Below are 14253 nucleotides of genomic sequence, written 5' to 3'. Positions count from 1 at the left end.
TATCGGTAGACATCGAAATACTTTGTGCTGTTATAAAAGTACGACCTTGGAAGGACACCTGTTTTATTCCTACAATTTGACAGGTGCTTATTTGGTTGAAATAGGATTTCTGACTTTATTGCAACCAGTTAAAGCTTTTTAGAAAAGAAAATGCCCTAACTGGTATTACACCTATAGATATTTGTTTTAAACTGTATGTGTTAATCACACTACAGAAGAATCGCGATTAAGTTCGAGACCACGACAAGAATAAAATGACCGACAAAACTACTAAAAGTCTACTTTATTGCAGTTGTGAAAAAGAGATGCTACTATACGCCATGTAGTGCGCTGTCTTACATTTACGCTTACGATTATTAAGCTTTACATTGCGTTAAGCAGTTAGTCTTGAGTTTCCATTACAATTTACCAAGTTTTAAAACAAGATTATATCACTCCTGGTAGAGACCTACCACCAGTTGGAATTTAGTAGTGCAGATAGTAAAGATAGGGATTTTGCCATAAATTAGCACGAAAAATCTTTACCTGTAAAAAAATTATACATATCATTATAAGTGTGTAATTGAATGTTGTTTGTGTCCAGGTGCTGTGCGAAGGGCACCCCGAGGAGCTGGCGACGTACCTGCGCTACGTGCGGCGGCTGGACTTCTTCGAGACGCCCGACTACGACCAGCTGCGGCGGATGTTCCGCGACCTGTTCGAGCGCCGCGGATACGTCGACGACGGCGAGTTCGACTGGACTGGCAAGACCATGGTAAACAGCTCTGTAGCATGATCACCGCTGCTTGTTATGTCTGACCGAGGGCGTAGTCGGGACTCGTGCCCAGTACGCTCGGGGTTGCCAACACGCACGAAAATGTTGTCATACTCAATCATTTTTACGAAAATCCATTTTTTGTACGAGTTTGCAATCCGAAGCGTCTAGAGCTGCTAGGAAGAAAAAAATCTAGTCTGCATTGCTATTACTAGGTTATATCGCAATATCGGGCTACGCCTGTGGGCCCGGTAGTGAATTGCTCTTTAAAGTTACATGTTATATGTCCTCAATACCGCCGCCATGTTTAAAACGATAAGTGGACGCTACTCGACTATCACACTCGCGATCCTCGGTATCACTACTTAATTAAATTCATAACTAGCGATTACGGAGCAAATATTTAATCTATATTTCAATTTATTGACGTTACAAGTTTTAAATAAGATATTTCTACCATATTTTTTAACAAAACAATTTACTTATAATTGACGTTCTGAGCAAAGTATTTTTTCTTTACAGTAATTAAAAAGTTGCGACTTAAAATTACCAACAATAACAACTTTCTGAATCTATTCGAACACTTCAAAAACATTATGTTAGTTCCTGATAACATTTATACAAAAATAAATGTTCTGGAATGAACAAAGTGATACGCAACGTCTTTACATAACAAATTGTTTGAAAATGTGATAAAATACGACATTTGGCACAAACTATTGGCACAATAGTTATATCATAACTCATAGTGTTAACTGCCATTTAACACGGTAAACTAACGTTACAGTTCTTCGAAGAAATAATATATTCACGTAGAATAAGTATTCAATAATACCGAACAAGAAATGCTTTGATTTCAAGGAAACATTTAATTCACTTTCTAGGTAATAAATTAGGTATTCTAATGTATCATTTCGATTCCAAACTTGGATGTGACAATTCACACTTTTTCCGTTCACATCACATATGATGTTTTCTTTGTTAAATATATTGCAAATCATATACTTGTTGAAATTTATATAAACTATATATGTGTATCCGAGCATCGCGTGTGTGAAATCATTAATATTCCTGTAATGTCTTCATAACCTAACCGTGACTATCTTGTAACAAACTCATATTCCTATGCTTTTTGAATGCAAGCTTTTTCTACTTCACAGTTCCTTCTTGGTTTCTAACTCATACATTTTCATTTTGTCATCTTAAATGAGGTTAAACCGTAAAGGATCTTACAACCGTACTCAAGAACCACATTTCAAACTGTTTTCTGTTTTCGTATACATGACAATTCAGTATTACACTGTAGGCTCATTTAGACCGGGCGAGTAACATCGAGCGACTAGCTATACATTGCCGACTGTGATATATACCTCGTGACACTAGAGCTATACGACTGGTATCATAATTCTTGCATCGTCCAAACGAGGCTTTACATTTCAGACTTAGCTCAGAGGTGTTCTTGAATACGGCTGTTACATTTGTGTGTCCAAGCACTCTCCCTAGTAACCTCGCACAACAGATGCTTTAATGGGTGTCTTAGTATATTATTCAACGTTACCATTTTTAAAACATTCTACCAAACGACTTATGTTATGATGAGTTAAGAAATTAGTGTAGTTTTAACATTGAAGTCGTTTCGTAGAGTTTAGTTCTGCGGGTATTGTAAACGCACAGATAAACCAAAGATACTAACTTTTCTGTAGATGTCTTGGTTTGATAGTAATAATAATACTTAAAATAATTCCGATTGAAATTTGCATGTAATTGCTTATTTTTTTATTTCTTCTTTCCATTCTGTATTTTTATTTTAGTAACATAGCGCTTAGTCAAAATAATGTTAAATGCTTTGATGTTCGCTTTATTACTCAATACGGCAGCATCAACTGTATATCGACCTATTTAATTATCGCATTTGAATAAACGATTGATTTTTTCAGTAGAATAATAATCTACAGTTCTAATACCTAACTAGATGATCAAACTTTAATAAGCCTTGTTTAGCGTATAAATAATACGTCAATTAGATATAGTCGCGCCTCAACTCAATGCAATCTTTAAATGCGCACCTATAGAAAGAGAAAGCACAGATTAAATAGAAACCAATCCTGTTGTAGACATTTTCCATGGACTTGCTTATAGTCTGTGCAAAAGTTGACATTTGATATTTGGTCGCCATTAACTGACTAAGCTTATGCCACGTTGATCGCATGCGCCAGTTTCGATCCACATAAAATACAAAAAAAGACATCAAAGTGTTATTGTAAATACAAAATCATGGTTCCGAACATGTCAGCTTTTGCCATATTTTAATGAACCCTTATTATTACTTTAAAATGTTCTGGTTTTACTAGTTCTTTTGCTTTCACATCTGTACTTACCATCTTATTATGCCTTAACTGCATCAAACGGCATCATAATTTATTAACAATTGTTCTTTGGACTTTAATTTTTGTTAATATTTTTTCTTTTTTTAATCTAACCGTACCATAACGGATAACGGTCTAATTAATGAAATAAAATAATTGTTTGAATTATATTTTCTTAGATAACATCGCTAATGGTAGAAGTTGCATAATTTATTATATTTGTTTAATAAAATAAAAATTTTATGCCCTTACCATTGTGTTTTTGTGTAGAGATTGTATATAATTTCTTTGTTCTTTTGTGATTGTATAAAGCATGTCTTTTGTCTATATACAACGCTACTTAAAACTATTGTCAAGTTAGCGTTGTGTATGGTTCCTTCATTTGGTTGATGTTTGCATGCATGCTTACGCTTTTGTCCGTTGCGCTCCGGACAGCCATCGAACATTCACGCCATGCGCATGTTGCGCAACGCACCGCCTTCTAATGTGGTTAGGAATAAGTCCGACAAGGTTAGTGGTGACGGTATCCTATTCTCTTATTAAAATGTTTGTGATCACTGACTTGTTGTAATTAAGTTACATATTGCTTGGTCATTGCTTGGTGTTTCTCATTGTAAGATTATCATAATTTAGGTATAATGTTCATCAGTAATCTACGTGTTTTATTATATTGAAAATCTCTATAGAAGGAAAAAAGAGGCCGTTATAATATTGTTTCCGAATCTCCATATTGATAAAAATTGCTGAAAATGTATATTAGTATAAGTATGGACGTTGTCCTTTTGCTAAATGTGTGTTTTCCACGTATGCATTTAAATATTTGTGCAGAATTTACTTAGATTAATCTTTTGATCTCAGTCATTTATAAGCCATAGTTTTCAGTAATAACGCTAGAGTGTTACCTATCATAGTATGGGAATGTATACTAAAATTGTTATTTTTATGATTCCAGTCTACCCCCGTGGGTTCGATACCGACCGGTCATGAGATCGTTGTATCACCAAACCGAGACAGCCATCAGCCCTTCCATAAGGTAAATACAAAGTTTATATATTAATTAATGTTTATTATTAGTGAGGGTGAATATTTGTTATTGAATAAGTTTAAAATGAGATCTAGAATAGTTGTAATATGATGATTTAGAACATTCGTAAGTTAAGATATTTAAATTGTTGAGTATATTGAAGGGAGACCGTTGCATAGCAGTGGACATGCATCGTCGTCCGAGTTTAGTAATTTTCTTCATGAATTAGTGAAACACTCATTCAAATTATGATCTAATTTCAAGCTTATTTAAAAACAAATACATATAGGAACAAGGAAGTCTGTTGTCAATAAAAATACAAGTTAATCATAAGGACTTTCCAACATTAAATGGGCAACGGATTTCATCGTTACTTTTATGACTCTTTTACTATGGCGAGTGGAGCTCATTTGAATGCTATTTTTATTTCAAACATTTTCAATATTATTTTATGATAAACATAAGCTTTTGTCATTTCAAAGCACTTCACATGTTTATGCTCGCCTCTTTTCGATATTCATAAAATAATTGTTTTTTTTTTATATTATATGTATCTTCAATCTATCTCAACTATTAACAGTTTAAAATTATAGTATTATTAAAAATTCTATGTTCTCTATATTTTCTTTTCTTATATTATTTTCTTTTTATTTGTTTTTCTGTCTTATAAATTGGAGTGTGAAGCTGATACCGCCAACTCATACAGCTTTTTTGTCGGTGCAGGATGATTTGTGTGATTATATGATTGGTTTGGTTGAGGACGATGAGGCGGCGCTAATTTCCGGAGAGGTTTGGTCCGCTTTCACAGTTATTTCACATTATTAGCACCCGCTGACCTTGATGCTAGCAAATCTCTCCATGACACAGTACCAAAAATCTGGGGGCATAGCACAACGTCGAAAGTAAAGGCTCATTTAGACTATCAGAAATATCGTGCAAGTTCTGGAGCCACGTAGCTTGTGGTATCGTCTTGCACCATATGTATCTCGTACCGTCTAAATTCGCTTTAAGAACGTTGGAATTGTTCAAGCGAGACGTATTATCTTTCTTTAACGTTTCACGTCTCTCTCCTATAACGCCAACAGTTCTATTTTCTCAGATGGTGGTGATACGCCCCCAGAAACATCCGCAGAAATTTATATTGTCCTTGATTGTCACCCTGTGCTGCCATCTGATGTTTTATTTTTACATTTGGAAGCCCCGTTTGTGTGTGATACCTGATTTTTCATATTTGAAATAGTTTTGTTTATCAAATTCCAAATCATGCTCATTAAATGTTAATAAAGAGTGCAAATTACAATTACAAAAATGCAGAAATAAAATGATATTCGCTGCCATAATGTTTGCAGTCGTTATTGTTTAACGATTTTTTTTTTTCCTCAGTAGTTCCTTCTAACATTGTGTTTGTGTGAATTTTCAATATTACTATCATGCAAGCGCTTAAGGATAGCCGTAAATGGATTTATTCATCAAATGCTTTATTTAATATACAATGGGCTATTTAACGGGAAACATTTATGATCTCAGTGAGGAATGTTCAGTTTAGGCTATAGCCGCCGCTATGAATGTTAGCGTGTTAAGTCTTGAAAATGTAATGTTTAAAGCATTTTTTCAGTTCGTGGCATTGAATTTTAATGGCATTAATAATATTTAATTCTTTGTCAATTTTAATTTGGAGGACTGTCTGTATATATTGCAAATAAAACTGCTCAAAATTATTTTTTACATTCCCGCTTACTAATCAACCAGAATTAACTTTTTTCTTTGACCATGCATTCAAACTTGAATGGCGAACCTTTCCATTTGTGTGCGTTTGTGCGTTCCCAAAGTTGTGCTAAAACTGACTGATTTTTTGTATTTATTTTTGTTTCTTTTAAGTTTATTATTATTTATTTCATTATTTATAATGTTTGGTATTCTCTCTCCAAGGCTATATAAAATATTATATTTATGTATATTACAAATATTAACTAGCTATTTTATTAGAAAACGTAACACGCGATGTAACACAAGAATTAATATGTAAATTGCATACTATAAAGACTACTATTTATTATGTAATGAGTCATGTAATGCTCCGTTGAAGGGCAATAGCCTCCGCGCCAAGAAATCAAGTTCGACTCGCCATCGCTTGTTCATATTATATTCAAACTCAATAATGTGTTATAAGGCCTCGTAATAAAGATAAAAATCAAACAAAAAAGTTTATATCATACATTTTCAATGAACGACGAACGTACGTCCTCTGTTCCATTACTTAAACTTTGCTGTGTCCGACAGGGTCCATAATTGTTGCTAAATTTTATTTTATCTATACCACCTGTAATCGACATTATGGATTGCAATAAACAATTTTGATTTGATTTATAGGTGTTAAAACCCTGTGTTTTATGTATAACTAATATTAATTCCACATTCCCAGATGACAGCGTTGGCGAAGACGAAGGATTTCGGCACGGGCGGCACGGCGAACACGGGCGGTAACTGGCCGCACAGTGGGAAGGCCACGCCGCTCAACACCGGACATCTCACGCCCGCCGACAGGCACGGATCTGTGCAGGTCAGGGACACACACATGATGTGTTATGAAGTAGCGATAAAGTTAGAATTAAAAGAGATTTTAATAAAAAAACAGTGGATTGTTTGTCAAGTAATTTACAGTCTTTCTTGTGGAACGATAAGATGCAAGTTCTATTGTGTCCAGGGTGGGCTTTAATAAATACTTTAGTTGGATACTAAAAATTAGGAGTAATAAGCGTCAGTTGCCATTGTCTGTGTAAAAGAAGACAAAGGTGGTTGGAACAGAAATTGGCTATTTTGTGTTCTGATTTTTTTATTTTACTCCTAATTGAGGTGTATGGTTACTCAAGCATTTATACCCATATTTTTATTGCGAATGAAATATGTTCATTGTTTATGTGTATACTACAGTTTTTGATTTTGGAATGCATTGTGTTCACATATTTATGTAATTCCCTTAGTCATAATAGAAAGATAAAGTTTTAGGGGATGGGCATTCAATAAGTATTTTCTGTCTTAATATCTCATAGGAGTAAAATATTTAGCCAACCCATACACTAAGTATTTAGATCCTATTCAACCTTTGTAGTAATTACGTTACACCCACTTGCATGTCTTTTATCGTAATTAATTATTATTTTTCGCATTATTATTATTTTACGTGAATTGTGAATGTATATTGGTGTATTTATTTTTTAGCTATTGAAGAATAAACATTTTCGGTATGTGAAATTTCCCGGATCGGTATCCACGGTCAGTTTTGAATTTATTGCGACAATCCTTGTGTGACTGTCTGCATGATGCTTATGATGTGCCAGTTAAGCCCTATGTTAATGGAATACTTTTCTCTTAATACAAATATTTCATAACACGAGTCTAAAAAAACCAATAGACGTCTTTATCTTTTTATTAGCTTAAAAGAGTATGTCACATTTCTTCTTCAATTGTTAGACATGAAAATTAAAGGATGTATTAATAATCTCCGGTTTCTAAAAGGTTGACCAATTTGACCTGTTTGTTGTTTGTTAATTTGTGTTTCGTTGACCTGTAAGCTAATTGATCCCTAATTTGATTGATTTGTCTTAAATAAAATTTTGATTTATTGATCTTAAATAAAGAACCTTATGAAGACATAAGGTTTTTTTATGAATTGATTGGTCTTTTAGAAACCAGAGCCGAGAATAAATCTAAATAAATTTAATTAAACTAAAAAAACCGAAAAGAGAAAACTATTTTATACATGTCAGGGCCTGCTGAAGCTTTAAACAGAGCACTGCCAATATTCATTCATAAAGTAATGTACACTAAAAGGCTTTTTAATTAGGACGCTATTTTATTTATGTTTTTTGTCAACACTGCACGCATTTACGAAAATCGATGTTGCCCGTGTTTCACTGATATTGTTTGCTTTTTTTGTTTATTATAAATCCAGTAGATGGTGACATTATCCAAGAATATTATTAACCTTTATAGAAGCGTATTAACTTATTTTTTGGACCTTCAAGTTATTTTTTTCGTCGACGAGAAAAATGACGATTACTTTTGTTTTTTGAAACAGTAATTAGTAATTGGGTAATTATATTTTGGGTTTAATAATTCACATTAAAAAGCTTAGTTTTAAAGCTTGCGTTCACAACGATGTAGCATATTTGGGGGCTATGTAAGTAGGATAAGCTCAAGTAGATAGGAACATGATCAATGTTGTAAGATAAAGTGTGTTATATAATGTGTGTATATAGCTGAGTTTTATTCCCAATTATAGTCAGTTTTAGAGTAAAATGCAGAACTCCTTTGTTCTTTGTGCTACCTTATTTTAATATTACAGATTACTAGTGACTGCAGTAACCTATAACCTCGAAATTCCAGAATTAGTTTTCAAATATATCGTATTTATGATGAACAAACTAAAGGACTTGCAAACACACCTACACATTTTAAGAATAAGTCGTTAATGTCAATTATTCCCCATAAGAATATACAATCATTACAAATCGTAGCAATACCTAAAAAATACCACGAAGATTGTTATCCTTTTTTAAGTAGGTACCCTAATTTAAAAAGTATTTTTTTCCCTTATAATTTACATGTCCCACGTAACCGTTTAAACGGTTTGACCTACCTCAACTAACGGACTATAGTGCATTGAATGCTGCTGTCATTAATACAAAAAACATATTTCCAAATTCGCAGGTGGTAAGTTCAACGAACGGCGAGCTGGGTGCGGACGACCCGACGGCGGGCCACAGCAACACGCCCATCACGCAGCCCCACCACGAGGTCGACGTGGTTGACGACACCAAGTCAGTGTTCCAACTGTATGCATACCCTTTTATTTCTTTTATTTTAGTTGTTAAGACGCTTGCTTTTAAGGTTCCCGTTCACTTTCATTGCCATTACAGATTAAAAAATAATAATAGTAATTAGATTAAAGTTCTCAACAAGGCCTCTGCATGTTGGACCTGTGATAGGTATACGTAGTTAAAGTATTAAAATGGGAAGTTAATATTGCGGCATTTAAGAAGATAAGCGATGTGAAATTAAATGATTTCCAAATAAGTAATCATGACATAATACATTCAATTCAATTATTTATTGCATACTGTAAAGTTACATTGGTCATTCTAGACCCTGTCTGGTACAGCAAAACTAGGAAAAAATAGGAATATAATATAAAATTGGGTTTATGATTGACAATCTAGCAATCTAATCAATTATTAAGACTGGAGTTGAAAATTGTATTTAGATTCGTAATAATTTCTGTATTACAGTGTGAATAATTGTAACTTTAACGATTTATTTATAATTGACAGATAGCAAAAATCATTTTACAAGTTAACCTTTACTCTAACAAGACTAACAACCACATGCTTGCTACTAACTTAGAAATAAAGAACTAACTTTATTGCCATCATCCGAGGGTTCATTTTCATTTGGCATCACCACTGGGACACGTACCTTGCACATTCCAAGCAATTTTATTATGAGCTTGTGTTAATATGTGTTCACTCACACTTACTTTTGTCACTTGTTGTGTGTTTCCCTTGTAAAGGTGTTGTGTCCTAATAATAATTTATTTTTTATAAAGGGGTCTGCCCTGCAATGGGATACTATGAAGTTTTGTGTATTGGTGTTTTGAATTTAAGATCTTAGCTGTGATACATTCATATGTTAGATATGTGTGATACATATAAGTGTAAATATAAAAAAGATTTTCAATATTTAAATTGTACTCATTAAGAGTTACTTTAATCATGTTTGTAAGCTGTGACGAGTATATCTCAGCGTGTACCCGTACCAGTATCAGCTAGTCACCTGACAGACTCTGTAAATCGTCATGCAGGCAATCTGTATATTCCAGATGCTGTTGTTTCTTCAAACGCAAAAAGAAGAAGTGCGCCGCGCGCGCCGGCAAGTGACGCGAGAGCACGTGACCTCCCCCCCCCACCCCCGCACACACACACACACCCGGTTGCTCTGCACACACACACACAGCTGGCGCGACTCTGTCTACGTACATGTACTCTACGTTGGCTACCACCCTCATTTCAAAACCGTTTATTGATGGTTTGAAATCATGCCACATGTTTATGTTTTTGCATAAAATCGTGTGAAACGTGTACCCCCAATACGCGCTCGTCACGTTGTCCTAACACGGTGGTACTTATAGGCTTCACACGGCCGCGTTTTATTAAGGCGTAATGTTACAGCCGCTGTTGATTAGACTGTTTAGATGCTATTTAAATTATAGTGACGACGAAAGAACGCGGTTAAAATATTGTAGACATCATTTCGGTGAATGAAATATTTTTGTTATATAGTGTAAATGTTGACAGAAGTTTTAAGGCAATAAAAAGAGGGATGAGAAGTACGTTGTTATTAGTTATAAAGTTGATATAATAATATTCTTTCGTCGCACTATAACTTAACCGATATGTTTAGAGCAACTGGGTTTTTATGTACCAAACATGTATTGCAGATTACTTTAACAATCGTATGCTACCCGATCCTCGATAATCAGAATTTTTAATCAATATTATTTTAGATTTTGTAATTTGAGTAATCCATAATGCTAACTCATTATACGAAGCTATCATAAGGTTTAGTTTCATTTTGACCTTACGAAACAAAGGTGCATATAAATGTATTGAGTGGTTGGCAATCATATATTACAGAACATAGTATACAAAACGTTATACTCGTATGTACCCGTTATATACATTTATTACGTTAATTGTTAATATATAGAAAACACTTCCATTCGAATAACAAACATTACAATTTTCTGTTGTCACTGCTGTTGACATTGTACAATGGTTGGTTAAATTTCGTATGACTCTCACTAGAAAATTGATAGTTTGTATTAGTTATTCTGATACGGTAGATAAATTATACATTCGTCGGAATCCCCACTTGAGTGTTATGGGTGGGGTTCTGTGGAGCGGTCACTGCTAGGCCCGGAGTTGTGTTCCGCGGGACTGTCCCCGGGCCGCCCTCGGCTCGGTCAACTGATGTCAATTCAATCGTTGTCTGCAACACCCTACGTATCTCCCCGATTACCACTGTAATTAACTGTAACGTTTTAAGTTAGTGAAATAGGGTCCCCCAAGCTAATACTGTTGAAACGGGCGTTTAATGTAAGCAATAAAATGTTTGAATTGTTTGCCGTGTGCGGTTGGCATAAAGTTTATATTTTTGTGTTCCCGTCCGTAGTGAATTACGTTTAATTTTTCACCAAAACTTGTAAATTGTATGTTGTCTCTGGCGAGACGTGAGATTTACTTTACCTCATCGACACTCGCATTACGTCCATGGCCACTCACTCGCATCGCCTCGACGATGCCCATTCCAGCACATAGTTCGAACAAATCACAGATTTGTGCATTAGCTCGCTCGTTCATTATTCATCAACACCCGTAGTTTAACAAATACTTACTGAGTAGTTGTATATCGCTTTGTTTCCGTTATTAATGAAGCAGTGAAATATTATTTTTGTACGTTGTTCGTGTTCATTACTATTGTGGTTGACTTCGATACGTGCACGAGTAATGGATAAACAGCCAATATTGTGACTTTATGATAAGTTTGTGTGTTGATGAATTACGTGTTTCGTCCGCCGCGGGTTGAATGTGGCGCTCGCGTCCGCGTGCCTGCAGGTTGTGATTAACGAGTCCGCTGAGGTCATCGATACTGTATTGATGAAGTATTAATGGCTATGTTGCAATATGCAAGCCTATGGCCCGATATTTGTTTGAGAGGTATTTACAACAGTTTCTTCGTAGGTTTAATTTTATCTTTCGCTGTCTCCGTGTCACGTGACGCGAGGGACCATTCAACCCGCAGCTCGTATGAGTACTTTTAGATTATAACTTTATTTAGTCATTGTTTACCTAAGTTCGATTTGTATGGAAACGAATATTTAAATTGGCTCCGTTCCTATAGTGACGCCACATAATTTCCTATCTTTATTTATATCTATTATTATAGTTTTTTAAGAGATAACCAGAAATTTATTAAAATAAGAGATAACGTGTAAGTAACGGTTTACTTTTTCAATACATGCTTTTGTGACAAACATGACCTTTGACGGTTGATTGATTCGATAAATGTTATTATTAAGTGTGCAATAATTTATATAGAAAATCAATACAATAGTGTTAAAACGTAATTTGTTTCAATCGGTGTACCCCGTCGAGTCCCGAGTGAACCGGCTTCTATATTCCTACAAGACTGAATGAAACATTTCACCTTGTGTACAAATAAACATACGTGACTCTGGGCTCATGTCAATTTGTATTGTTGCAATTCACTTTTGTTTGATTGTAAGTCTTATGACAGAATATATCATTTTGATTAGACTAATGGAAGTATTGAGTAGTCAGCGTCGGAGTGTCGTGTGGGCGTGGCCGCCGCCCTGCAGTAGTAGCGGGCAGCGGGGCTCGCGGGCAGCGGCCCAGTTAATTATAGGCGTCGTATTGCGACGAGACTGAGATCATGCGTAGCGCGGGCCTCACCCGCCAGAGTGCAGCCCGCCATCCCGCGTTAATGTTATATACGAATTCAAATGTCACGAGATTCATGTGGCCACACGACTAGGGCGGTCGCTAACATGGTGTATAAATTGTACAGCTTTAAAAAAAACATTTGTATATTTTTGCTTGGACTGGAAGCGGCAAGGTTTCGACAAGCGTGATTTGCATAGGAGTAAGATATTTGTAGGTGTCGCTGTCATCGACGCGGCGCCGCAGCAACATGCCGAATTGTTTTCATATAATCGTACGTAAAGTGCGTTGCGGCGCTGCGCCGGTGGCTCCGACATCAGCGTAAGGTATTTTGAATTAGTCACGGATATGTAGTCATCACAAAATTGTATCCAATGCGTTAGAAGTTATTAATTTGGCTAAGTACGTTTGAAGTGTTTTATAACATAAAAAAATAAACATCTTGTTGTGTCGTTTTCATATTTTTTAGAAAAGTATAGATAATGCGAATATTGTCGATATGTAAAAGGAAAATTTTTAAATCAATTCTTTAATAATGGTTTTTGATAAATTATTGTAAACAAATTGAAGTATTCTTCTTGTTAAATGGATCGTTAATTCTTATCGTACAACCATTGCAGTATAATCGAGTGTAATAAACCTTAAGTCTTAATACATGATTAATACCATAATTGTACCTAATTGTTACTTTCTATTTGCTAGATAGAATAATCAAATTAGATTGGGTATTAAAGTCGAAGTGGAGCGTGTGATCTGCAGATTTGAACGAACGAGCTCTTCGTGTGTGTATAGTGAATGTTATAAGTAACAAATTGTTGGTAAAGAGAGACTATGGTAGGTCGCTGTGTCCAGCGAGCAGGCGAGAGCGGGCGGACGCTTCACGTAGCCGTCTCGAGTCCGGGAGCATTGTAAATTAACACTAGCATGGTACGTGGTGACGTGTGAACTGTCGCTGATCGCTTGAACATTCACAACTACTATCGTGACTAAAATGTATTCGAGAGTAATAAATAACTACATTAAAGTGCACTTTTTTATTTTATTGCATACTTCGAATTGAATTTCTGCTATGTAAAAATAACATGATTATTTATTGTAAAGGGCGCACGACGCGTGCGGTGCGTTGCCTCTTCCTCCAGCGCTCGCGGTAATCACTTGTAGTTAATTTAATTTTAATACTTCGCTTACTAAGTAAGTCTTGTTCAGTCGGCTTGTGGACGCACGAGGAAGATTATTGAATTGTAGTTATTAACGTTTATGTATTATACATGCTTTTCCAACAGAATTGAATTGAATGTAAAAGTAAGTATAAAAATAAAATTCATATTTATAGAAACAATTCAGTGTTTATTTTTCTGTAAGATGGTAAATATGGGATATGTATTCAGTTATGTCACAAACCTTGTTCGAAATTACGAAAATATTTGTTAATTCATAATTAAATAAAGCTTATTATAAGATAATCGTTTTATTTTTTTTGTTTACCAGTTTTTTTTAGTATTATACGTTGTAAGTACATGTAAGATGTCATTAATTATCCTTTATAAGTACTTCATCAGACTGACATCCTTAAAGGTTATCAAGGTCCTA

General features: G+C 34.9%; 1 protein-coding gene across 15 annotated transcripts in view; it reads left to right on the top strand.

The window, feature by feature from the left end:
- Window positions 1-14126, top strand: part of LOC113503417 (casein kinase I) — a 32392-nt gene extending 18266 nt beyond the window's left edge. For 5 of the 15 annotated variants that reach the window (XM_026885367.1, XM_026885368.1, XM_026885369.1 and 2 more), the window contains 7 exons: window positions 584-754; window positions 4073-4153; window positions 4868-4933; window positions 6567-6704; window positions 7364-7417; window positions 8855-8979; window positions 10005-14126. In XM_026885367.1, the coding sequence (XP_026741168.1) occupies window positions 584-754; window positions 4073-4153; window positions 4868-4933; window positions 6567-6704; window positions 7364-7417; window positions 8855-8979; window positions 10005-10080 (711 nt within the window). In that variant the 3' untranslated portion in view covers window positions 10081-14126. The remainder of the gene's footprint in view (window positions 1-583; window positions 755-4072; window positions 4154-4867; window positions 4934-6566; window positions 6705-7363; window positions 7418-8854; window positions 8980-10004) is intronic. The other 10 variants (XM_026885375.1, XM_026885381.1, XM_026885372.1 and 7 more) reach the window with 9 other exon arrangements.
- The last annotated feature ends 127 nt before the right edge of the window (window positions 14127-14253 follow it).

This window comes from Trichoplusia ni, chromosome 19 (genome assembly GCF_003590095.1).
Source record: "Trichoplusia ni isolate ovarian cell line Hi5 chromosome 19, tn1, whole genome shotgun sequence".
NCBI lineage: Eukaryota > Metazoa > Arthropoda > Insecta > Lepidoptera > Noctuidae > Trichoplusia > Trichoplusia ni.
Note: the sequence above shows the minus strand (reverse complement) of the source record. Positions and strands in the feature narration are given on the sequence as shown.